Source organism: Bos indicus x Bos taurus, chromosome 1 (genome assembly GCF_003369695.1).
Source record: "Bos indicus x Bos taurus breed Angus x Brahman F1 hybrid chromosome 1, Bos_hybrid_MaternalHap_v2.0, whole genome shotgun sequence".
Lineage (NCBI taxonomy): Eukaryota > Metazoa > Chordata > Mammalia > Artiodactyla > Bovidae > Bos > Bos indicus x Bos taurus.
Window position 1 is genome coordinate 107,004,264 of NC_040076.1, and position 27,328 is coordinate 107,031,591.

Below are 27,328 nucleotides of genomic sequence, written 5' to 3' on the forward strand. Positions count from 1 at the left end.
AAAAATATCTATTTCTGCTTTACTGACTATGCCAAAGCCTTTGACTGTGTGGATGACAATAAACTGTGGAAAATTCTGAAAGAGATGGGAATACCAGACCACCTGACCTGCCTCTTGAGAAACTTGTATGCAGGTTAGGAAGCAACAGTTAGAACCGGACCTGGAACAACAGACTGGTTCCAAATAGGAAAAGGTGTACGTCAAGCCTGTATATTGTCACCCTGCTTATTTACATCATGCAGAGTACATCATGAAAAATGCTGGGCTGGAGGAAGCACAAGCTGGAATCAAGATTTCCAGGAGAAATATCAATAATCTCAGATATGCAGATGACACCACCTTTATGGCAGAAAGTGAAGAAGAACTAAAGAGCCTCTTGATAGAGTGGAAAAGTTGACTTAAAGCTCAACATTCAGAAAACTAAGATCATGGCATCCGGTCCCATAACTTCTTGGCAAACAGATGGGGAAACAGTGGCTGACTTTATTTTTTGGGGGCTTCAACATCACTGCAGATGGTGATTGCAGCCATGAAATTAAAAGACGCTTACTCCTTGGAAGGAAAGTTATGACCAACCTAGACAGCATATCGAAAAGCAGAGACATTACTTTGTCAACAAAGGTCCATCTAGTCAAGGCTATGGTTTTTGCAGTAGTCATGTATGGATGTGAAAGTTGGACAAAGAAAGCTGAGTGCAGAAGAATTGATGCTTTTGAACTGTGGTATTGGAGAAGACTCTTGAGAATCCCTTGGACGGCAAAGAGATCCAACTGTCCATCCTAAAGGAGATCAGTCCTGGGTGTTTATTGGTAGGACTGATGTTGAAGCTGAAACTCCAATACTTTGGCCACCTGATGTGAAGAGCTGACTCATTTGAAAAGACCCTGATGCTGGGAAAGATTGAGGGCAGGAGGAGAAAGGGACGACAGAGGATGAGATGGTTGGCTGGCATCACTGACTTGATGGACATGGGTTTGTGGACTCTGGAGTTGGTGATGGACAGGGAGGCCTGGCATGCTGCCGTTCATGGGGACGCAAAGAATCAGACATGACTGAGCGACTGAACTGAACTGAAGTTGCTATGTGTGGGCATTTAGCAGGAATTAAAAAAGGAAAAGGAGAGAAAATGGGCGAGTTGATTAGCACTTGTTTGTTGGAGAAAGGTGAGTAGGATTAAATATTTGACAGCTGGAAGAGGACCACTGTGTGTGTGACTCAGATGGTATCTATGCAGAGACCATGACTCATGCATGAGTCAGGCTGGCTTTTGTTTCTGGCAGGGAGCTGGGGTGGGGGCGGTGGAAGATCCTCTTTGAGGGCACTGAGAAACATATTTTCTTGCAAATGGACATTTCCGTGGATGGACTCTTTGATTCAACTGTTGTCATCCCTCCCCAGCCTAGGCTTAACCTCCTTCTCCTTTTTGTATCTGCACAGATAACAGCCTCTTAAAGCAATGGATATACATTTTACCGTTTGTATTTTTTTCTTTTTTTTTTGAACTTTGCCTTAAAAAAATTTTTTTTTTGGCTCTGCCACACAGCATGTGGGATCTTAGTTCGCTGACCAGGGATCAAACCCACATCTCCTGAAGTGGAATATCCCCTGGAGTTGAAGCATGGAGTCTTAACCACAGGACTGCCAGGGAAGTCCCTCACTGTATTTTTAAAGCCAGCCTGCTTATTGATTCTGCTCAGCCCAGGTGGAGTTTAAACTTGTATCTGCCTGACCCGCTGATGATTTTCAGCTGCTAGAGCTGAAGTTCAGCTCATACCCCTTCCAGACCTGTGATAAGGCCTGTGCTGCTGCTGCAGTTTAGCTGCTTAGTCACGTCCAACAATCTGCAACCCCATGGACTGTAGCCCGAAAGGCTCCTCTGTCCATGAGTCATCCCAGGCAAGAATACTGCAGTGGGTTAGCCATTTCTTCTCCTGGGGATATTCCCGACCCAGGGATTGAACCCTCATCTCCTGCTTGGCAGGTGAATTCTTTACCATTGAGCCACCTGGGAAGCCCTAAGGTCTGTGAGGTTAGGTTAAAGATAGGGCAGTTGAAGACTCAGTGCTTGTGGATGTTTTTGACTGGTATCATTGGATGTGGTGCAGATTTTAACTACAAATTCTTTTACTCTCTTGAACACTGAATTACTGCTTTCACCACTTTTTATGTTTATGTTTTAAAAAACATTGGGGTTACCATTTAGGCTTGGTCCGATAGTAAGCTTTATCTCAGAGACTTTCTGTTTCATGATTTAATATGTGGTCATCTGATTCCATGGGGTCGTGAAGACATGACTGGGCAACTTCACTTTCACTTTTCACTTTCATGCAATGGAGAAAGAAATGGCAACCCACTCCAGTGTTCTTGCCTGGAGAATCCCAGAGATGGCGGAGCCTGGTGGGCTGCCATCTATGGGGTTGCACAGAGTCAGATACGATGGAAGCGACTTAGTAGCAGCAGCAGCAGCAGCAGCAGCAGCATCTGATTCCATTCAGTCATTAGGAGAATGCAGTAGATTTACTGAATTGTGCTAATACTGTGACACATGGTTATTCATCTTTGGCCATCTTTTAAAGTCCAGATATGTCTCACGATCTCAGTCACCCACATAGCTGGCAGCATAACTGTTCTACTGAGCAGTAGCCCCATCAGCCAACAAACCATATGAGGACCAATGAGAAGGAGGTAGGCTCTGGAAGTTGGCTATCCATGCCTTCTGATGGAAACATGCAGAATGGGGGTGTGGCTTGGAAGGTGATATGCAGCACCTCCTGATGGCACAAGGTGTGACACTGTGGGGAAAGATGGACAACTCCAAGGGAAACTGGTTAAAGGAGAATTGAATTGTGAATGTGAAAAGGGTGTAGGACTACTTTAACCGATTTCCCTTTTTCTTATTTTTTTGTATGCACAAAAGACACATACAACAAAAATGTATATCCAAATAAACCCAAAAGAGCTTTTCAATAAAACAAAAATTCTGGAATTCCCTGAAAATCCAGTGGACAGGGTTCTGAGCTTCCATTGCAAGGGACACAAGTTTGATCCTTGGAAACTAAGATTCCACATGTACATGGCACAGCTCCCCCGCTGCCCTGATTAACAAAAAAAATAAAATTTTATGTGTTAAGGTGGCATGTGTCACCATTTAATTGACAGTGATTTTCTGAAATATCTTGCATGGGTTTTTAATGCATGTGATAATCTGATTGAGCTATGGTTTTTCCAGTAGTCCAGGATATGAGAGTTGGATCATAAAGAAGGCTGAGTGCTGAAGAACTGATGCTTTCGAACTGTGGTGTTACAGAAGACTCTTGAGAGTCCCTTGGACAGCAGAGAGATCAAACCAGGAAATCCTAAAGGAAATCAACCCCAAATATTCACTGGGAGGACTGTTGCTGAAGCTGAAGCTCCAATATCTTGGCTACCTGATGTGAAGAGCCGACTCACTGGAAAAGACTGACGCTGGGAAAGATTGAAGGCAAAAGGAGAAGGGGGCAGCAGAGGATGAAATGGTTGGATGGCATCACCGACTCAATGGACATGAATCTGAGCAAACTCCAGGAGATGGTGAAAGACAGAGGAGCCTGGCTCTCTATAAACCAAGAGGTCGCAAAGGGTCAGACACGACTTAGCAACTGAATAACAACAACAACAATCTGAATGAGAATGATCTGAGGGGCACAAAAAATTTGATAACAAAATCAAACAAAAGGATTGTGTTAAACCTCCAGATGACAGAGCTCACTTGCAGTCAGTGAGGCTTTTTTCTCGTAGCAGCGAGTGCTGACGTAAAGTCTCAAAGAATCCGGTCCTCATATAAGCTGTGTGTGTCCAGGCACACGGGAGGGACCACTGTCTGTAGGGAGTGCAAACGGCAATAATAAAGTCATGATAACTTGTCAAAGATGATGCGCCAATGAAAAATCATTTCTACAAGTTCTTTTAATTAAACATTTGGCTGTCCACTGGAACCATTTTTAAATATAAAATGCCAGCCCTGTGGCCTTTTTCTCCCCATCTCCCACCCTTCTGCAGTAGCTCTGACAATTGAATTCTCACTGGTGATAATAATAAAATTCATAAGACAGAGTACAGCTAGTTATGCCTCTAGCAAGATGTCAAATTTCACTTGCACAAAATTAATTGCACCTAATTAAACTGGGGTCATTGGCATTACCGTAAAGTGAGGCTATTTATTAGACAAAGAAAATTTCACAAATATCAATTTGCTGTCCTTTCAGGTTTGTAAAAGAGAAGAATTGCTTACATAATTAAATTTGTTTTGCCATTTTAATAGTATTAGTCCTTAAAAGATCCTCTTCAAAATTTCCTTTACTTTTAAAATTGTGTAATATTTTAGAATACTGGAGGTAATTCTTGGAGGAGGGCATAAAAAATAGTAAGAGTTTTCTGCAGAGTACCTGATGACATTTCAAATAGTATATTAAAAAAAAGAATTTGTAAACTATCATTTGCAATGGCATGTACCTTGGAATTACTCATATGAAGGATATTCTATGCAAATTAATAGTGCGCTTGTGTGAGATTAATATGAAGTTTAAAAGATATGTCACATGTTTTAAATAGGTTGCTGGAGTATGTACCTATTACTTATGGAAAGCAAATTTCACTGCATTAAAACAGGACAACCTCTTCTCACCCACACTGGGTATATATGACCACTGTGTTTATTTCTAGGAATTTATGCAAACATTATTACTGTCAGAGACCAAAGGATGATTTACTTTACTGGCAAAATGATGCTGCTTTGACCTGTGATTCCATGGCATATTATACATTCAGATTCTCAATTCCTCACATTCAAAGCTCCTATTAATCCAGTTTCTTTAAAGGTGCTCTGCTGCTGCTGCTGCTAAGTCACTTCAGTCATGTCTGACTCTGTGCGACCCCATAGACGGAAGCCCACCAGGCTCCCCCGTCCCTGGGATTCTCCAGGCAAGAACACTGGAGTGGGTTGCCATTTCCTTCTCCAATGCATGGAAGTGAAAAAGTGAAAGTGAAGTCACTCAGTCGTGTCCAACCCTCAGCGACCCCATGGACTGCAGCCTTCCAGGCTCCTCTGTCCATGGGATTTTCCAGGCAAGAGTACTGGAGTGGGCTGCCATTGCCTTCTCTGAAAGGTGCTCTAGGTCACTGTTATCTGTCCTACTAATACAACTCTCTGGGCTATATAGTGCCTCCCTACTCCCCCTCCCCTCCACCCAGCCCAAACACAAAAGGAGGTGGTGGGTTAATTTTATTGGTCTTGTCTCAGTCATTCACCAATAAACCTGTAAGAACAAGAAAGAAATGCATTTTGATTTGGGGATGTTGGAATGGCTGAGACAAGCAAACAGTAATCATTATTCAAACCAGCATCTAAAAAACTCTCTGGGGAACTTCAGTTTTTCATAATCTTCACGCTGCATGGAGAGAGGGGTATATAACCTTTTCTAGGTTACAACATCCCATTGCATATTTTATGAAATAGACTGCATTAAATTGCATTTATATTTATATGCATGTAAATAAAATCTGGGCTTCCCTGTTGGCTCAGTGGTAAAGAATCCACCTGCCAATACAGGAGCCTTGGATTGGATCCCCACAGATTGGGAAGATCCCCTGGAGAAGGAAATGGCAATCCACTCTAATATTTTTGCCTGAGAAATTCCATGGACAGAGGAGTCTGGTGGACTATAGCCCGTGAGCTGGAGATGGCTTAACTACTAAACAACAACAAATAAAATCTAGGGTAAGGGAAGAAGAAGAGTGGGGGTCAGGTTTATTTTGTGTTTACTCTGAGAAAAGGAGAATGGAAAAGGCAGAAATAGCTTTCTCTAAAATGTCCAAACAGGTTGTCCTGTTTGAAAGATGAAAGATTTCCTAGATGTCTATTACTAATGACCACTTTGTCTTATATTTTCATAGCAGCCAAGCCAGTTTCCATTCCTTTGATATTAATAACATTAAGCTATGTAAACTAAGAATCCAAAATATAATGCTGATTCAAAATTAATTTGGTCAATGAGAAAAATTTTATAGCAAAGTATTATAGTAGTCATAAGAGAAAATGAATATTTTTTGAGAACATGAGTAATTTCTTAGAAAGCTTATTTCAAAAATAGGTAATTCATTTTCCTCATTTCCTTTTAAGCTTTTAGCTGAAGCATTTTTAAATAGAAAAAACCGACAAAGGTCATACGATCTCCATTTGAAAAGGCTGATTATGTGTGGATTAGCAAATTTGGAAGAAAAATATGGCACTTCCTGTACTTGCCACATTTCAGTATAAGTCAAATTTAATTACTTGAGTTATGAAGCAATATCAAAAATTCTTTTGCTGCAGTACTGGGCATGAAATGTCTTTATGGGATTATAGTAAGTCTAGCTTACATTTAATAACTTGTCATTCTTTTAAAAAGTGCTTTAGGAGATAGCACCAATTAGAAAAATTCAGTGGGGCTGAAACCCAAAGGCCAACTGAGAAGAACTTACATTTGCAGTAGCAGCTTAATAAGCACGTCTTCCCAAGGGACCTTCATGCCACTTCACAATTTCTCACATAACGTGTATGAAGTTAATTTTTACAGGTAATCACACACCCTTTAAAATGCATAAATAGAACTCTATTATTTTGTGAAAGGATCCTACTTAACCAGGTAAGCCCTGCCTTAAAAGAAAGCTTAGCACTTCAAAACCCGTTGCTTGGTCAATTAGTTTTAAGTCCTCAGTCTCATTTAAAATTGAGTACTGAGCTCCTTAAAGTAGTAAATTCATCTAATATTTACCTGGTTTTGATTATTTAACTACTTCAGCACGTGTGCTTAGGCGCATTTTGGAGTGCCACATCGAGACCTCAGAGTTCTAACATCCCTTAAGTACTTCTGTAAGGAAGAGGTAAGGTATTTCCAGCTTAATGAAGAACTTCAGGCACTGTAATACATTAGAACATTAATTCTAATAGGGATGAAGAATATGGGTTACACAATTGCAACTGAACATCTCCTCAGGCTTTTCTCCTACATTATTACTGAACAAAGGGAATGGCAGTCAGTCTTTGCAGACTTAAAATTTACAGGGATAAAGTGATATTTCTTAGAAACATTAAGTATCATTATTAACCATCATCCAAAAAGTCATCGTGTTCTCGGAGAGGATGATCTCATCCGAGGATGAAAACATCTGAAAGAACAGGATATAAATAATCTTCCTTATGGCGAGTCAACAAGGGTAGCTTGTTCTGAGCTCCTGTGAAGTACATATGTGTTTAGAGAGCTGTGTCTCCAAAGGGCGTGGATGACTCACTGATTCTCAAATGATGCTCTGCTATAATAGTGTCAGGTGGGCTCTGAGGGTTTACAGGGGAGGGGTGGTGAGGGGCAGTGAGGGTGGAATGGAGGGGCACTAAACGGAAGTGGTGGGGGAGGCATATTCTGGGCAGGGTTCTCCCAACCCCTCTCCTTCAGTCCTCCTGAACCAGAGGTCAGCTTTGTTTTACATACATGGTTTCGGCACATGATTTTATCTGCAAAGATATTTCTTCTATTAAAAATAGTGAAAACCTTTTGGGACTTCCCTGGCAGTCCTGTAGGTTAAGACTTCGCCTTCCAATGGGTCAGGGGGCAAGTTAGATTCCTGGTCAGGGAGATCCCACACGCCTCATGGCCAAAAAACCAAAACACAAAACAGAAACAATATTGTAACAAATTAAATAAAACCTTTAAAAATGGTCCAGATTAAAAAAAATATCTTCAAAAAATAATGAAAATCTTTATGAGACATCCAGTTACAAATGGCATATGGAACACAGGTATTTATTTACTCTTGCTTCTGAAATCCTACTAAAATAATATGAAAGGAAGGAAGAAGGTATAAACCTACAGGGATGAAGAAAATGGAAAAGGAGATAATGGCACACAAGAGAGTTAGGAAAAAAACAAAACACAGATGGATGAGCGGCATCTGACTTTATTTCAATTTGCTAGATGCCTGCAGGGGAGGCTGGTGGAAGAAGCACGTGCATTTTCACTGCAGGATCCTGGAAATGCTCAGGTACATCTGAAGCTGGGAGAGTGGGGTAGACTGTATGTGGAGGTAGATTGATTAAGCAATTGAAAGAAAAATCTAGACCTTCTAACTTGCCCTGTCTACCTATGGTCTGGCAGAATGAGAAAGCGTACTACCTAGAGAGGCTGAATGAGAGGAGTTCCAGGCTGGGGCTCCCTCAGGCACAGCTGAGGTGGCAATGAAAGGCCTTATTGAAATCATGGGAATTAAGTACATGATGAATCGTCAACCATTAGCCTGCTCGAGTCTTACACTAGCAGCCAGGCTTAAAATTCCTCAGGACAAAGTTGGAGAGGTTGTCTCTGGGTAACTTACAGTCCAAGAGAAAAGAGATTTAGATACTTTAAATGGGATTCATCCTAACAAAATAGTTGTGTTTTCACCTGACCATTCTAAACTGAATTTGTGTGTGCGTGCTAGGTCACTTCAGTTGTGTCCATCTCTTTGCGACCCTGTGGACTGTAGCCCGCCAGGCTCCTATGGGATTCTCCAGGGTGAGAATACTCGTGTGGGTTGCCATTTCCTTCTCCAGGGGATCTTCCTGACTCAGGGATGGAACCGGTGTCTCTTTCATCTCCTGCACTGGCAGGCAGGTTCTTTACCACTAGCGCCACCTGGGAAGCCCAAAGTGAAGTTCATCATTCATTAATTAAGTAACTATTCAGTGACTGACTATTAGACACTATCCAATAGTTATGACGGTGAACAAAACAAAAATCTGCTCTCTTGAGGTGAATATTTTAGTACTAGAGAAAGACAAAGAACAAGTTAAAAGTATATTTAATACAATGTCAGGTAACGATAAGGGTCCCAAAGAAAAACGAATCAGGGTAAGAGGCTGGGTGTTGACTTTTCAACTGGGTGATCAAGGCATGTCTCTCTGAGGAATCAGTATATGGCTAACAGGCCCTAACCAGAGGGTAGTGTTAGGACTTGGAGCTAACAGTTCTTAGAGTTTTATACCTAATTATTAACAGAAATGAAAACAAACAAACAAAAAAAAATAAACTCAGAAGAAAAATCGTGGGCCTACAGAAATCAGAAGAAAACATTTTGAACAATTTAACTAAAATTAATACCTTTAGTGAAATGAGAAAGTATGATGTGAAAAAATTTGAAAACATAAACAAAATGGATAACTTCTTAAAAAATACAACTTACCAAAACTGACTTAAGAAATAAAAAGTAGGTACAATCTTAAAATCACTTAAAAAACGGAAGCAGTTAAATCAAACATACAAAGTAGGCACCAGGCCCAGAGGGTTATACAGGTGAGAAACAGCTCATTCCAATATTATGTACAATGAAAACAGAATAAAGAATCCAACAGAAATTTGAATAAGGTCCAAATAGATATACCACATAAAGGGAAACAAAGAGAGTTAATAAGCACAATGAAATACCATTTAATACATATGCAGTTAAAAAATATAAAAGAAATTGGCAATATTGAGTGTTAGAAAGGCTATGGATCTATAAGAGCTTTGAGCTATTGCTGCTAGGAGTGTAACTTGTGCAATTGTTTTGGAGAACAGTTTTGGCATTATTTTCTAAGTAGGAACATTCATGTATTTTCCTAGGAATTCCACTCCTAGGAATGCACCAAGAGAAACTTGCACACGGACGGCAGAAGACATGTACAAGGATGTTTAGAAGCAGCACTATTTACAAGAGCAAAACCTTTGGAACAACCTTTGAAACAAGCCAATGCCTTTCATCAGAAGAGTGGCTCTATGAATTGCGATACATTCACACAGTGGAATGTAATAGAGAACTCCAACTATGGACTGGCAAAGGGAAAAATGGGGCAATTAAAATTTCAGAATAAACAATAAAATTTCTCAAGTAATCATAGCTTACTACATGGTTCAAGGTGAATAATATATGATCTTAATAATGTAAAATCAAACAATTATTTTACCCCAAATTCTGAAATAATTACACGGGGAGGATGAGGGGATATATAGATATGTCTGTGGGAGGGCTGTAACAGAGAGTTAAACCCACGCTTTCTGTTATTTGGTGGTGAAAAGATGGTTTAAAAGAAAAGCTAAGAAGATCAGCATTTTATTCAAAGACATAAACACCAGCAGCAATAGCTAAGGAGTTAAACACTATTATTTCTGGAGAGTGAGATAGGATAGAGAGGGATAGGACCAAGGACTGTTACTTTTGTGTTGTTATTATACACTCTGTAGTTAATTCTACTTTACTTTTAAAGCCATGTAACACACACACACACACACACACACACACACATACTTTGATTCTGAAACCCAGACTTCCCATTTGGACCAGATGGATATGACATGGCCAAGCAAAGAGATGGGATTTCTAAAAGAAAAGTTTTTGGGGCTTTGGGGAGAGAGTAATAACAGAGATCTAGAAGACTATCTATGGGTCTACTCTCCTCATTTTACACAATTGAGGAAACTGAGGTATGGTAAAACTAAGTACATTGTTCAAGTCTCAGAGTTAAGCTGACTAGGATGAACCCTCAGGTGTCCAGGTTCCTAGGCCAGAGTCCTCCTGCCACTTCCCACTGGGAGGAGAAAGAGGTGCTTCAACAGCAAAGGCAAAGGCTTCCAGCTCTGAAATGACATATGAAGAGATGGAGGGAATCCTCTGAGCCTGTGCTGGCCCCACGCCCACCGAGGAGGACATGCCTGAACACTGCGTGGCCAGGTCTCAGCTCCTGACTCCAGGCTCTAACCCACTGGCAGTAACTCCTTATATGCACATATGTGTGCTTTCTGATTTGTGCTGATTTAGGTAAATCTGTAAGGATCAGACAGAAGTATGAGGCTTACTGAAAGCCAGATAAAATAGATACCAAAGTGTCTAATACTGGACCTCATACAAAGCAAAGAGTGGAAACCAGTTCACTGGTTGAACAAATGCATGAATGCTATTATTTGTCTCCCATACTTGGTTTATCATGGTAAGTATATCTAGTATTTATACAGGCGATATTTGCTCTTAAGAGAGTCCAAAGGAAGAGACAGATATTTTGACAAGAAACAGATATCTGAAGAGGGATCAAGAGAATGCTGATGCATCTTCAGTTACTACCATCTTTCAAAAACAGTGTTCTACGCGCTTTCACCACCTGGAATACCTGTACTCGTAACAGTTAATTTTGCAAACTGTCTATACCCCCTCAAACAAAGTGTGACCTATGGACTGGCAGAGGAACATCAGCTGGGAGCTTGTAAGAAATACAGAATCTTAAGCAACCCCCAGACCTACTGAATCAGAATCAGCATTTTAACAAAATCCCCAAGTGACACAACTTGCACATTAAAGTTTGAGAAGCTCTGGTCTACAGTCCTATTTTCTAGGTAGAATTATAATTTTAACATATTTTCATTGGAATTAGAAGCTATGCAAATAATCAATGATACCCTGAAATCAAGATTAAAAAAAAAAGACAGGTTAAGCTTGCAGTAAATATTCAATGATCAAAGTGGGAATTGTATTTCTCAGTTACCAGTATTCATTGTTATCAAATGTATCAGAGGGGTGAGTCTGGATGTTTTGGGATTGCTTAATGGCAAATCTGGTGGTCTGCCACAATGTTCCAAATATCGTTTGGCTTGCTTAAGAGTGTAGCTTTATTTCCCCATCACAAAGTGAAATCAGTATTGTGTCTAAAAATGAAATATAGAAGTCTGACCCCAATGGCTGGGCAAATGGGCCCCAAATCCCCAAAACTAAAACCCAAAAGACCAACCTAACAAACAGGTGGGGAGGGATCTGTCTAGCACACAAATAAAGGTGGTAGTATTATGGGGGAAAAATACTCAAGGATTTAAAGGATATCTCATTAAACATACAGTCAGATGACAAAATCCATTAGGTATATATGAAAAAAATCAACTCAAAACAACACTCACCGGGAGGAAAGGCTTGGCTTCCCGCTTTTGCTACAGCTGGTATAAATTCCTGGGCCATCATCAAAGAAGCTTCCCAGGGCCAACTTCTGTCGGATAGATTCCCTCTCATTTTTCTGTGCCTAAAATTTCAGGAAAATAAAACATGCCGATAAGCAGGCAGATACATCACAACCAGAGGCAATCTAACTTCTAGGTCTCTTAGAACTGTAATATTAGACAAAAATAAAATAAAACAGGCCACAGCACAAGAGCATTTGAATTAATAAGAGCTGAAATGCAACCCATCATTCCTGACTCCAAGTCTGTGAGTTAATTTCAGTTCTTCAGAGCCCATTATGATCACTAGTCTAGGAAATCACCCTCATGGTACTAAATGGTTGTCATCAGGATGGAACTACAGCTGACTCTTGAACAACATGGGTTTGAAAGAAGACTTTTTTCAATAGTAAATACTATAGTACATCCATGACTGGTTGAATCTGTGAACCACACACAGGCATGGCTGACTTTAAGTTACAGGCAGATTCTCTACTGTACTGAGGGTCGACACCCCTAACCCCTTGTTAAAGAGTCACCTGTAGATTATTTGGTGCTTTCATCTTTCTTCTTACCTGCTAGATATGACAAGAGTAAAAGAGTAAAGGCATGGAGGACAAGCACTTTGTCCTAAATCAAATCGCTTTTATCTTAAATGAGGGCTCATGTCTTTTGCCTTCTTTACATGGTCCCTTTCAGTCCACTTTCTCTTTGGCAAGAACATCAATTCATTCAACTGACAGGCACCAAGCCTCTATGAGAGGCAGAAGCCATACTGTGACGCTGGAAGCAGGGCTCAGGATGGATAGACAGAGCCTCTGCCCCCGCCCAGCTTACAGTCTTGATGGGGACATTTGTTTTTGTTCAATATCCTGATCTCACCGGGTTTAGAATGTGAGCAATCCTAACACAGTGCTTGGAATAGCTGGAGGATTCTCACTGGACCCATCTGTTTCATATTTTGAAGGGAAGTCAGGTCCATGTGCATAGGAACAGAATTTGGTAAACTACACTACTGGGATAATTTGGATATGTTTACAACACTTGGCTTCCCATAAAAGTCCCATAAAAACTCACCATGCTGAACTTCTAAACCCTTTAAACAACAGGAGAGGAGATTAGACATGATTTCCTTAGTTAAAAATAAACCCACAAAAAACAAATATAATGAGTTGGATATTCTGGGGTGAGAATGAGACTTAGGTTTTCTGTTTTTGTGGGGTGAGGGGTCTGTGAGAAGCACCATTTTAAGTTTTGAGCAGGGAGCTGAAGATGATGCTGACCAAATTATATTACACAACACAGCTCAGGTGATGGGGTGTGGTCACAGAATACCCCATCACCCTGATTCTCCCAGGAGGTGGTTTGGAGCCACATTTGCTGCCACCAGTACCCACAAGTTACAGCGGAAGCTCTGATCCACCATCTGAGCATAACTGTCACAGTAATGAAATGTACAACCTACCGTAAGGACAGGCTGAAAAAGGGCTTCATTTCATCCCCAAGTGAAGGGCAATATGCTATAGGCTAAGGAGGCTGTCTAACATGGTAGTTACTAGTCACATGTAGCTATTTACATTCAAATTTAAAATTAATTCAAATAAAAAATTCAGTTTCTCCAGTCTTACTACTACATTTCAAGAGCTCCAGAGCCACAGGTGGCTCTTGCAGATACCATATTGGAAGCTCAGAATAAAATATCCGACAGCGCAGCCCCGCTAAGACAGCGTTAGCTTCAACAGTCTGCACCAGGATTTCCTGCAGAGACTTAAAAATGCACATTCCCATCGCTTCTGAGCCGTCTGGCTAAGATCAAGTGTAAAATACACACTCCTAGTCTCTAGCACCGGATATTTAGTTTCAATAGGCTTTCCTTTTAGTTCAAGGAAAGCTCTTTATTTTCCTTTTTCTAACATTTAAAAATTCTTGGACACTATAACCATTCTTTCAACTTTCATATTTAGCAATTATATTTAAATCTATCCATCTACTCAGGTATCTTCTTATTTTGTCACGTATCCATGGAACTGTGTCATACTAGCAGCTATAGAGTGTGTGTGTGTGTGTGTGTGTGTTACACAGCCACAAGGTAAAAGACTGCTTCTGTACAGTTACAGATGTGATGCTGATTTCATTTGATTACTGGGCTAGCATAGCACTGAGCCCTGAGAAGGTAACCACAAGGTTGTAAAGGGAAGTAAAGAATGCTCTTAATTTCACTAACCACTTGCAACTGTATTTTTGGAAACCTTAGTTAAAGCAACCCACCCTTCCAAATATGAAGGGCTGGTACTTACTGGTGATGGTCCTGCCAAAATAGAACCACACTTGACATCTTTACTTAAAACAAATTCATTTCAAAATCCCAAAATCTGCTCCGCAGATTTAACATAGTCAGAGAACTTATTTCTGAATCCATGTAACAGACAAGAGAGATTATTACTCAATGTCCTCTACAGTCAGAAAACTGTTGAGTGGAATGAAATATCCAAATATAAAATCAGTAGATCATAACATGAGTGTTAATGACCAATATTGTCCAACATTATCCTGGGGTCTGGAAGAGGTTTTCTTTAAAAAAAACACCTATCCCGGGTGTAAAGGTGTTAACATACCCTTAATTCCATGTCTGTCCTGATTTACTTGGTATGTTAAAGCGATAGATAGCAGCTGCGAACTCACTTCAGTTGTGTTCAACTCTGTGCGACCCCATAGACAGCAGCCCATCAGGCTCCCCCATTCCTGGGATTCTTCAGGCAAGAACACAGGAGTGGGTTGCCATTTCCTTCTCCAATGCATGAAAGTGAAAAGTGAAAGTGAAGTCGTTCAGTCACGTCCGACTGTTAGCAGCCCCATGGACTACAGCCTACCAGGCTCCTCCGCCCGCGGGATTTTCCAGGCAAGAGTACTGGAGTGGGCTGCCATTGCCTTCTCCTGATAGATAGTAGAGAAGGTCTTAAAAATATTCTTATTTATGTTAATTACAATTTTAATACCAGAATACTTAATAACAGTTTAAAGAGGTCTGTTTTATGAATGGATAAAGAACTTGTGGTACATTTATACAAAGAAATATTACTCAGCCACAAAAAGGAACAAATTTGAGTCAGTTGCAGTGAGGTGGATGAACCCAGAACCTCTTATACGGAGTGAAGTAAGTCAGAAAAACAAGTGTTGTATATTAATGCATATATATGGAATCTAGATAAATGTTACTGATAAACCTAGTAGAGAACACACTTGTGGACACAGTAGGGGAAGATGAGGGTGGGATGAACTGAGGAAGTAGCATTGATATATATATATATATATATATATATATATATATGTATGTATGTATGTATACACACACACACATATATACGATCATGTGTAAAGTAGTGGAAAGTTGCTAAATAACACCGGGAGCCCAGGCAGGCACTCTGTGATAACCTAGATGGGTGGCATGGGGGAGGGGAGGGAGGTTCAGGAGGGAAGGGATATATATATATATATATATATATATATACTGGAGGCTATATATATATATATAGACTGATTACATTGTTGTTGGAGAAGGCAATGAAAACCCACTCCAGTACTCTTGCCTGGAAAATCTCATGGACGGAGGAGCCTGGAAGGCGGCAGTCCACGGGGTCGCTGAGGACACAACTGAGCGACGTGACTTTCACTTTTCACTTTCATGCGTTGGAAAGGAAATGGCAACCCACTCCAGTGTTCTTGCCTGGAGAATCCCAGGGACAGCGGAGCCTGGTGCGCTGCCGTCTCTGGGGTCACACAGAGTCGGACATGACTGGAGCGACTTAGCAGCAGCAGCATGTTGTTGTAGGGCAGAAACCAACACAAAATGTAAAGCAACTTTTCACCAATTAAAAAAACAAATAAAATTTAAGAACATAAAGAGGACTATTTTGTAATACACAAATGTCCCCCCCTTATCCTCTTCTCTCTCTGGATCAAGAAAAGTACAGGGGCTTCCCTGGTGGCTCAGTGGCAAAGAATCCACCTGCCAACGAAGGACACAGGTTTGATCCCCGATCTAGGAAGACCCCACATGCCACAGGGCAACTAAGCCCAAGCAACATGACGACTGAGCCTGTGCCCTAGAGCTCTGGAAAGGCAGCTACTGAAGCCTGTGTGACCTACAGCCTGTGCTCTGCAACAGAAGAAGCAACCGTAATGAGAAGCCTGGGCACGGAAATGAGGAGTAGCCCCACACTTGCCACAACTAGAGAAAAGCCCATGAAGCAATGAAGACCCAAAACAGCCACAAAGAAACAAATAAATAAAATAACAAATTAAAAAAGAAAAGTATGAGGAATATAAAAGTCACCATAATCCCACCACTGAGACACAGATCGCTGCTAACATTCTGGTATAGTTCCTTTTAGTTTTTTTCTAATCTTATGTGTGTATTTTTCCCTTTTTTCTAAAATTGAGATCACATTGTTTATTATACTTTGAGAACTGCCCTCATTCATTCAAAATCCTTTAAAGATACCATTGTAAATGGCTGCATGCCATTCTATCCTCTGGAGTTATCTTCTATTGTTACCCATTTGGGTTGTATCCAATTAAAAATGACATAGAAGTTAGCATTTTTATATCAGTCCTTGCCCACATGGCTGATTATTTCCTCAGGATAAGTTCCTGGAAGTGGAATTACCAGATCAGCTGAGTGTGAACATTTGTTGAGGCGCTTGACACATTTTGTCACATTGCTCGAGAGGAAATCTGTTCCAATTTACATGCCCACCAGCAACGTGAAAGGGTGCAGCTTTCACTATATCCTGGCTAACACTGAGTATTTTCACTTAAAAAAAATGCTATTGTTTTTAATTCGATGGGGAAAAAAAGGTCTATCCTTTTTAATTTCTTTGATTACCAGTGAGATGAAATATTTACGTTTTTTCAGTTAACATACTAGCTTTTCTGGAAACTACTTACTATGAGCTTTGCTTATTTTTCTATATAGGTCTGAGAGTTCTGAAAATTTTATAGAAAGCATATGATTCATCTTTTTGAGTTTGGAACCTAAGTGTTACATAGTTCAGTCAATAGTGCAGTCCATCTGAAGTATCCGCTGGCTCTGTGCTTGGAAAACCCTTCCCAGTCCAGAAGTAAGGGCTCCCACTTGATGTTGGAGGATTCATTGAGAAAACTTATGTAAATTGCTTAGTAGTAGTACCTGCCCTATGGTAATGTAAATCTGCAATAAATAGTAGCTGTTATGATTAATCCTCCAATCATTCTTGCTCTGAAGATGAGGAAACAGAGGCTGCAGGAGGGATACCCTACTATTAGATAGAAGAGCAAGGATTCAAGTCCATCTTTCTGGGGCCACATCTCCCAGCTCCTCTTCCACATGGAAAGAGTCCAGGCGGACACCATGCTGGAGATAGATATGTATCAACTTCTTTCCTGAAATGGATGTGACGCTTTCTTAAAAAAGGAGAACACACCTGACTTTAAAACATATACTCTGCATGGCTAATCATAACCACAAACATTTACAACACAAATATCTTCTCATTAGAGCCACTCTCTTGCCATCACTGCTCAATCTTCTTTCTGGAACAAATGTGATTCCTAATATTTCAAATTACTATATTCAACTGACTAGTAAAACAGTTTTTCTCTGAAACTTCAACAATTGGAACCCAATTTCCTTCCAGTTGCCCACATGTATAAAGTAGGAGTGTGTGTGTGTGTGTGTGTGTGTGTGTGAAATGGAATATTCCTTGCCATATCAGTAAACAAAGGATACCATAGTCCTCAGCAATTGCGGCCCTCTAACTTGAGTTGGGGAGCCTTGAGGAAACTCAGGAAGGAAAGAATATTTGTCATCTAGCAGCCATCAGACTGCAGCCACTCCATACGCTGAGCCCTAAAGAAACTCGGGAAGTGAAAACACAGGATATTGGCCCCAGATAGCTGAGGTGCATACCAAAGGAATGATGTGAGTGAGCCTAGACTCTAGCATCTTCCCATACATAGAAAAGTGCTAAATTCCTTAATTTGGGATATCTGGTTTTCTTTAATCAACAGTTATCTTTTGCTGTTCAGATCATCTGCCCTTTATTGCAAACTTTTCTTTGTAATTGAAGGATAATTGCTTTACAGTATTGCATTGGTTTCTACCAAACATCAACATGAATCAGCTGCAGGTTTACCCATTTCCCCTCCTACTTGAACATCCCTCCCGCCTCTCTCCCTATCCCACCCCTCTAGGTTGTTACTGAGCCCCAGTTTCAGATCCCTAAGTCATACAGCAAACTCCCATTGGCTATCTATTTCACACAGGGAACTGAACTTCCCCGCAATGCCTCCTTGGAGCAGTTCTCTCAGGGTTACTTGAGATGCTGACTACTGGGCTTGAAGTCCTAAAAATTCTCACCAAATAAAACATAACTCTCAACTTCGAGGTTGAAAGTATTTTTCAAGTCTACATTTGTGTGCACGTATAGTTTTGAGGTTCTTTTGTCCTCTAAGGAATTATACCTGCAGGGCAGTTATGTCCTCTAAGCCACCAAAGCCCAAAGATGCCTCAGGGTGAAGAACAGCGGACACAAACTACACTCTGCGACTGTGTTTATGGCAAGTTGAGTCACGTCCACTCCTAAAACAGCCTTGGGAAACACTGTCGTAAAACCAAAGTGAAACATCTAAAATCGATGTTGCTAGCAAAATGCAAGAGGGCACCTGAGGAGCAGCGGCTCATCACTATGAGACAGAATGGCTCTCACGACCCTCATCAAGAGTGAAAATGCTCTCACAGATTCACCATTGTCCAGTCACAGGCAGTTTTTGTCCTCGCCTGTCACCGAATTTCCCCCTGCCACCCTCTGAGCCTGGGCAGATAAGGCTCACAATGGCTTTTGAGGGCATCACGTGAGCAGAGATCTCAGAACATGGACCACTGAGCCCTTGGACACTCCAAACGCCGGGGCTCAGCCTTTCCCATTGTGTTCTAATTCCCCAAACTCGACAAGAATCAAGACGGGTGTTTGGTAAAAGCAGTGCTCAGTCATGTCCTACTCTTTTGCGACCCCATGGACTGCAGCCTGCCGGTATCCTCTGTCCATGGAATTAATTTTCCCAGGCAAGAATACTGGAGTGGGTTGCCATTTCCTCCTTCAAGGGATCTTCCCAACCCAGGGATTGAACTTGTGTCTCCCTGCACTGGCAGGCAGATTCTTTCCATCTCCAAATCTGGTCCATCCCAAGTTCTTTTCATATTTTCCTTGGGATGTGGCTGTACCCAGTCCTTACATACCTGTTACCCACACCCCTCCTCTGGTCCTGTCTTCGCCTCCTCAGTTCTGTTCCCCTTGCTAGCAGCATCTGGTTGCTGATGCAGGAGCCACCCAGTCTTCCACATGCTGATCTTATAAATTTATAAGCAGAAAATTGTGTATTTTGCACATTTCTAAACTTTATTTGACAAACTGTATTTTTGTGAGGGCAGCTGCAGGCCCACCAGCGTTCTCAGAAACACACAACATCCTGTGCCTAAACCTATAGCCAGCTGGCGCTCAGGACACTGCCAGCGGCTGCTTCCTTCTGACCCCTCCACAGATGCTGGTCCCATGTAGCCGGAAAGCGCCTGACCCAGAGGAAGGGGTTCCTTAAATTCCCTAAAGCAGGAAGACACGTAAGGAAGCTTGGCTTAGAGAATCAGGGAGAACAGTTGATGCAAACGATTCAGCGGCGCTTTGGGAACAAAGGCAGACGTGAGCTTAGGCGCAGTGACAACCTGAGGGTGGATGGAATTCAGTTATGGGGAAAGAAGTAGGGGAAAGGAAAGCATTTCTCCCTGGTTTCTTGTTTTCCATCTCTTCCCTGGGTTGATCTTCCCCTCCTCCCCAGCTCCATGGTTTCCTACTTCTACCTGTTCACTATGGGAACAGAAATGGCCTGTTATTATTGGATGTGCTTATTTTACCATGCTGTCTCAGTACAATTCACTGTAAATCCTGTAAGATACCACTTCCAGCAGCCTCCTTCCTGCCTTGCTAAGGTTGTTAACTCTGTCAGGGCTTCTTATACCCCAGGGTGCATACCAATCACCTGGGGATATACATTCTGATTTAGGGCCGGAGAGCTTGCATTTCTTTCTTTTTCTTTTTTTAAAATTGGGGTATAGTTGCTTTGGGCTTACCAGGTGGCACTAGTGGTAAAGAACCCGCCTGCCAGTGCAGGAGATGTAAAAGATGCGGGTTCGATCCCTGGGTTGGGGAGATCCCCTGGAGGAGGAAGTGGTAATCCACTCCAGTATTCTTCCCTGGAGAATCCCATGGACAGAGGAGCCTGGTGGGCAATAATCCATAGGGTTGCAAAGAGTCAGACACAATTGAAGCGACTTAGCCCACACACAAAGCTGCTTTACAATGTTGTGTTAGTTTCTGCTGTACAATGAAGTGAATTGGCTATATGTATAAATATATCCCCTCCCACCCCACTCCTTCCATCCCACCCCTCTAGGTCACAGAGGTGAGATCCCTGTGTATGTAGCTACTTCCTACCAGCTATCTCTTGTGCACATGATAGTGTGTGTATATATATATATATATATATATATCAACCTCATTCTTGAGACCTTGTATATCTAACATGCTCCAGGAGTTGCGAGGAGTTAGTAGGCTCACAGAAGGTCCTCTCTCCCTCTCTAAGCTCAAGAAGCCTCCAGGCATGAATGTTCTTTCTCCATCTTTCACCTAGGCGTCCCACATAAGTCTCAGGAAATGTCTGTTAAAGTGATGACATAAACATTTTCCACCAATGGAGAAAAGGAAAGCAATGTGCCATTGAGAATAAACCTCCTGAGGTCTGGCAGCTGCCTTATTCCAGGAGCTGATGAACACCCTGGTCCCCCAAGGCCCAGGAAGAAACTTGGGCTGTAGGGACCTTGCTGTGAAGCCAGCATGCCAAATGGAGAATGGCACAGGTGTATACCCGCACAACGTGGTCGTCTCTCTCTGTTCACAAGTTTCTTTAAATCAGTAGTGCTCAAATTTGATTATGCATGAGAATCACCCGGAGGGTTTGCGAAACCATACACTATTTCTCTGATTCAGAAGGTCTGGGGTGAGGCTGAGAAAGTGCATTTCTAACAAGTTCCCTGATGCTGCTGGCTCAAACACCTTGAGAACCATGGTTTTAAATACCTGAACTGATCAAGGAACTACACAGGGCACAAAGCTGGTACTCTTCAACGGAGCACAGCTGTGTTGCCTATGGACTGTCCAGATTCCGGATCCAGGTGCACTGCATTGGTAGCTGTCTGCTCTCTGCAGACAGGCCTTGACAGGATGCCTGTTTTGAAGCGATTAATGTGCCTGTTGCTTCAGTGCAATCTATTGCCTAGTGATATCTGGCATCATTGCTATTAGCAGCATCTACCGGGGAATGCAACTGGGATTCTGGAGCTCCCTGCAGAAAAGAACTCTTCCTTTAGGAGAATAATAGTGACTCTTATTTCTCTCCTTAAGAAAGGAACTTTTACTCTAAATTTATAGGCAGCATTCAAGTGCGAAGGAGTCTGAGACTTTTAAACATTAGGAACCAAAAGGACACACTATTTGTTAATTTGGAAAATTTTCTTTTAAACAAAAAATAAAAACAAAACCCCCCAAATATTGATAGTATTTTCTAATTATTTTCTCATTGAAACAACTTCAGGTTTGTCACAAGATCAAAATATAAACACAGCATTCTGTAAGAATACAGATTGCATGCTTTTGAATGGCAAGGGCAGAAATACTTGCTCTGGGCAGGTTATTTCAAGTTCTTGCATCTGATTTCATCCGCTGGGAAGGCCTTTACGATTCTTAGTGGAAATGTAAGTTAAATAATTAAGTATCTTCCCATTGTATCACTGAAATGGATATTAAATCTGGGTGCTTTTTTTCAGTTTGTCTTTCTGACATTTTCTATTTCAGACACTTACACTAAACAATCCAGAAGAGTTTCCTGAAGTGCTGTTGAAATCTCTTATCTTTGCATCCCTACACTGATCTGCCTAAACAAGTCCTCTGGACTAGATGTCAGGCCGGGCTGTTGGGCAATGTTGAGACCTGGGTTTGGCTTGCTCAAAATCAGTACTCAGGAGAGAGCTGCCCTTGGATCAAGTCCAGGACGGGTATCCAAGCAGGGCCCAGGAGCCTCCCAACACCTATTTTACTTAAAAATTTGCCAATAGCAAAAGTGTTGGGATACCAGTCCAGAGGATGGAGATTTTTTTCTTTTTTTCACTCTTGGTTAATCCTGAGGGTGGTTTGGCCTATTTACTGCATTCCTTTTCCTCCAGCTATTGGGAGAGGGTATCAACGAAAGGAGGCAGACAGAAATGCTGGGTGCACCTTGAGCTCTCTCCTTTTCTCAAATGACTGCCTTCAGAGACTACTTTTAACAGGACAGTGTTATCTGGGACTCTATTTTTAACAGGCACCATCTTACAAGTCTGTAAAACCATCTCGGTCATTCGGTGTCACCGTCAGAACACAACAGTTCAAAACACCACTGCAAGGTGATGAAACGGCCAAACTACAATCAGCCACAGGAAGCTGTGTCCCCTACCTCCCATGTCAGGGTGGGCTGCCCACGTGGGGGAGTTGAACACATGTGTGTGACCAGGAAGGAGTGCAGGAGCCCGGAGCAGGGCAGTCAGAGCCAGGAAGACCCAAGTTAACCTCTCCACTGTGACACTTAATAGTGCAAGTTATGAAAACACTTTAAGCCCCAGTTTCTTTTTCTGAAAAAAAGGGATAAAGATACCTTATTTTTTAGGTTGTATTAAGGATGAAATAAAATACTATATAGAAAGTACTTGACCCAGTGTCTGACCCAGAGAGAAACTCATTAAATGGTCCAGTTGTTAATATTAAAAGGAGGGGTGGGGTAAGTTGCTGAGAAGAGTGGAGAAAGGGATGAGAGAGATTCAGAAATGTCCAGAACAGACAGATCCATAAAGACAGAAAATGGATTAATGATTGGGGGGGGGGGGTAGGAATTAGGAGTAATTACTAATGGGGACAGGCTTCTTTAAGGAGGGGAGCTGACGAAAACATTCTGAATTAGAAAGCAGTGGTTTGTAGAACCCTATGAATATAACGAAAACCATCAAAGTATACACTTGGAAATGTGAATCTTAAGGTATGTGAATTGTATCTCAGTTAATAAATAAACCTCACTCTCCCTCCCACAAACTGTGAGTCTTTTTTAAACTGAGACAAAATCCACATATCATATATCCGAAAAATCTATGGGTTCTGAAAGAACTCATTCCCTGACCACGCTGGCTCACCGAGGTGCACCAACCAGGTGATAAGATGCAAAGAAGCCTGAACGAGGAGCCAAGAGGCTTCATATTTACAAGACCTAAAACCAATCCGGCCAATTTCTCCCTTGAAAGAAAAGGAGACTCTGGCCCAGAGAGTGGAAGAGACTGTCCCTGGGGGGCTGAGGTGGGGCTGTCCAGGGTTGAGTAACTTAACGGAGTTCCTCAAGCGCATTCAGCCTCACAGATAGGAAGACGTGAGGGTGCACAGAGGTCGACGGCTGCTTTTCCTCAGTAATTGCGTGGGGCGGGCAGAGCTCTCGTCTGGAATGGCAGCTGGCATTCTGTGCTCCTGTTTATTGCAGTTTATCTCAAGCAGTCATTTCCATTCACCTTTTTAAAAAAACATGAGGCGCAGCTGGGGCTTCACTTTAAATATTGTTCCTTCCAGCCTTTTAATTTTTTCACGGGCTCCTCCCTAATCTTTCACCATAATTGGATGCACCACACTGGAGACGGCACCCCGGAGAAACAAAGCCTGGCGAGCCGGCTTGCCCATCCTCCAACCACACACGGCTGCGGCTGCGGCTCCTTCTGCCAGGAGTAGCCTGGGGACAGAAAGCCAGGCCGGCTTCCCTGTGTTTGCTCTGCTCTGGCACGAAGTGGGAGCCAGTCCTCTGCTGTATTTCATGTTAAATTTTCTTGATTTCCCCACCCCTCCCCTCCACTGGTACAGTTTGGATCCATCCCTCGCCCTGAGATGGCATGGGCTGTGCCTTTTCTAGGTCCACATCGGCCATCTGAACATCCCTCCAGGTGGCATCAATTTCAGGGCAGCCTATGTGTGTGTGTACCTCCCCATGTGGACTGTAAGCTCCCTGAGGGAAAGCCCAACCTCCCTTTTGTGATCCTGACCCCGAGCACAAAGCCAGGGACCCAGGAGGGCTCTTGGTGAGTGATAGCTGAAGGAATCAGGACACTGACCTGTGTGCCTTTGTGTCTTGAAGACAATGGGCTGTGTGACCAAAGGGCCAGAGGCTGCTCAGAGCAAGGCGGGGCCATAATGCACTGAACGTTCACACCTCGGATTCTGCCAAGGTGCACGCTTTCCTTTCTAGATATTCAGCTACGTTTTCCATTGAGTACAGTCTTACTACTGTTCCTGAAAAAACCAGAGGTCCTAAATGAAACATCTTTCTTACCAACAGGACCTTCCCCAAGGAAACGAAACAGATGCGTACTCTTTTCCTTCCTCTGCCTGGGTGGAAACTAATTTCAGTCACTGTAAAATGACCTTTCCCCTGAAGGCTGTTTGCCTGACTTTAAAACAAACTTGTAAAATAATCCCTATACACAGGGCGGTATTTATTAGTGCAAGTGGTATAGGAAATTCTATTGTACCCAGGCAGGGATATACCAATTTTCAAATTGTTTTGGACAACTGACCTCAGAATATAAGGAGGTGAAAGAAGAAATTACTAAAACTTTTGCTTTTGGTTATATTTTAAACATCTTAGTTTTGAAAATACCTATTTGTGTACAGTCAGTCCTCCACATCTACAGATTCTGCATCTGTGGATTCAACCAACCACAGATCAAAAATATTTGGAAAAATACTTCCAGAAAGTTCCAAAAAGCAAAATGTGAATTTGCCATGCATCCAGCAGCTATTTGTATAACATTTACATTGTATTTACAATTATTTACATAGCATTTACACTGTATTAAGTAGTAGTAAGCAGGCTTCCTTGATGGCTCAGTAGGTAAAGAATCTGCCTGCAAAGCAGAAGACACAGGAGACGTGGGTTCAATCTCTGGGTCAGGAAGATCCCTTGAAGGAGGAAATGCCAACTTGCTCTAGTATTCCTGCCTGGGAAATCCCATGGATAGAGCCGTCTGGTGTGCTACAGTCCATGGGGTCACAGAATCAGACATGACTGAGCATTCAGAGGTTAGAGAGAGGTGCTATAAGTAATCTGAAGATTATTTAAAGTATATAGGAGGATGTGTGTGTTATATGCAAATACCATGTCGTGCTTGACCATCCTGGGATTTTAGAATTTGTGGGGATTTTAGAATCTGTGGGGATCCTGAAACCAATCCCCTGTGGATACCAAAGGACTAGTGTATAAATTTCATACACACAAGATGGATTTTTACAGCGGTATATGTGTAGTTATGGGGCTTCCCAGGTGGCGCTAGTGGTAAAGACTCTGCCTGCCAATGCAGAAGACAGAAGAGACTCAAGTTCAATCCCTGGGTCAGGAAGATCCCCTAGAGGAGGGTGTGGCAACCCACTCCAGTATTCTTAGAGCTTGGAGAATCCCATGGACAGAGGAGTCTGGAGGGCTATGTTCATAGGGTCTCAAAGAGTTGGACACAACTGAAGTGACCTAGCATGCATGTGTAATTATGAGTGGGATACGTGTATGTTAATGGCTTAGGTTCAAAAACATTTTACTGATAAATATGAGATCAAAAAAGCCTGCAGACCACTGCTTTATGGCATCTAAGTATCTAAGTTTTCTACTTAGTAAACCAAACAGCAAAAAAAAAAGAAAGAAAGAAAAAAAAATACGTTAGAGGGAAAAAAACTTAGAAAAGGAAGGTTCTAATTAGGAAAAGTGATTTTTATTTTAGGTAACTTCTTTCTTATCTTTTGTGTTTTAAAGAAGGCCTGTATCACCTGGCTTCACTAGACATTCTTAATGAAATGGTTAATAGTTTTTTTTTTAAAGCATAATGAAGCCTTCATAGTTCCATGATATGTATACAATTTGAAAGCACTTTGCCTGAGAAAGGTAGATAAAGCTAAAATGACTAGAGAACGACTCTCAGATTTAGGGTCCAGAATGACACATACAGATCTCTGTGTTTCATCTCTAGATGAAACACATCTAGAAGTTTCATCTAGTAGTCTTCTATACCAACCTCTCAGATACAATTTCTCCTAAAGTCACACAGTGGCGTGCTACTGCCTTGGTGAGATAAAGGGTGATACAATGCAACTCTGTTTTGTTATTGTTGAGGTGTTAAAGCTACTTGAGCAATTCATGTTTGACACTTTAGTCAGCATTGTTATCACGCAGCCCGCAGATCATGGTTCAGTCATTCCTGGCATCTGGGCTCTCTCTGTTTCTAAGCAGATAAAACTACAGTAGTCATTACTTTATTGTTACTGCATTAGCAAATGGTACATCTTTCATTTCTCCTAAGTGAAAACTGACCTACACTTTCCTTTTTGAGAAACGCTGTGACAAAGAAAATGTGACCAGTCCTTTGGCACTGAATGTAGAGGCAACGTGAGACCTGAGCACTTGTTCTACCGGGTTGGGTAAGTGACTCTGACTTCTGAGCATCCCAAGTATCTTTTGCACACCCACTTCTGGCAGGAGGGGACATCAGAGAAGTGTCAGGGTTTCAGGACTCTGAGCATTTATCCCCTCGGGCGCTCATTTCCTTTTGGGGATCACAAAGGACAAAACCCACACAGAGCAACACTGTATGTCATTTAAACCTCTTTTACAAATTTAAGTTTCAGTTTCTGAGAAAGAAAAGAAACTATTTGAACTGCCCTAAGAAATAAAGGATATACTTAAACAGCCCCCATACTCATACACAATTATGCATATAAGATCTAAACTGCCATATTTTACATTATTATATATAAAGATCTATTAAGACAGATCTTCTATCTCAATCTAGGGGGAAAAAAAGTGACATATTTGATCAAATTAAAAATTTAGGAGCAAGTTCTACTGTTTTAGGTCATCTGCTTCTGAGGGAAAGAGGTCTTTCTTTCCAGGTCCTGATTTTTCATACTGTGCTGTGTCGTGACCTACACTTGACTTACAGGAAATAATAAGGGGGAAGGACATAGTGTTTAGCCTTCTGTGGACAGACAAGTATACACTGGTAGTTTAATTTCATGACCTCACCCATGTAACTAAAGCTATTTTTACTTGGGGTTGTTATTATGAAATGATTATCATATAAAACATACTAAAAATATATTTACTGACTTGCAAAAGAAAATGCAAGCAAAGAA

At 41.7% G+C, this 27,328-nt stretch overlaps 1 protein-coding gene across 8 annotated transcripts in view; it reads right to left on the reverse strand.

Annotated features, from left to right (window-relative positions):
- The window catches only part of LOC113892965 (schwannomin-interacting protein 1), an 883,273-nt gene that overhangs the window by 21,953 nt on the left and 833,992 nt on the right, over positions 1-27,328 (reverse strand). For all 8 annotated transcript variants that reach the window (XM_027542502.1, XM_027542518.1, XM_027542543.1 and 5 more), the window contains one exon: positions 11,967-12,085. In XM_027542502.1, coding sequence (XP_027398303.1) covers positions 11,967-12,085 — 119 coding nt within the window. The remainder of the gene's footprint in view (positions 1-11,966; positions 12,086-27,328) is intronic.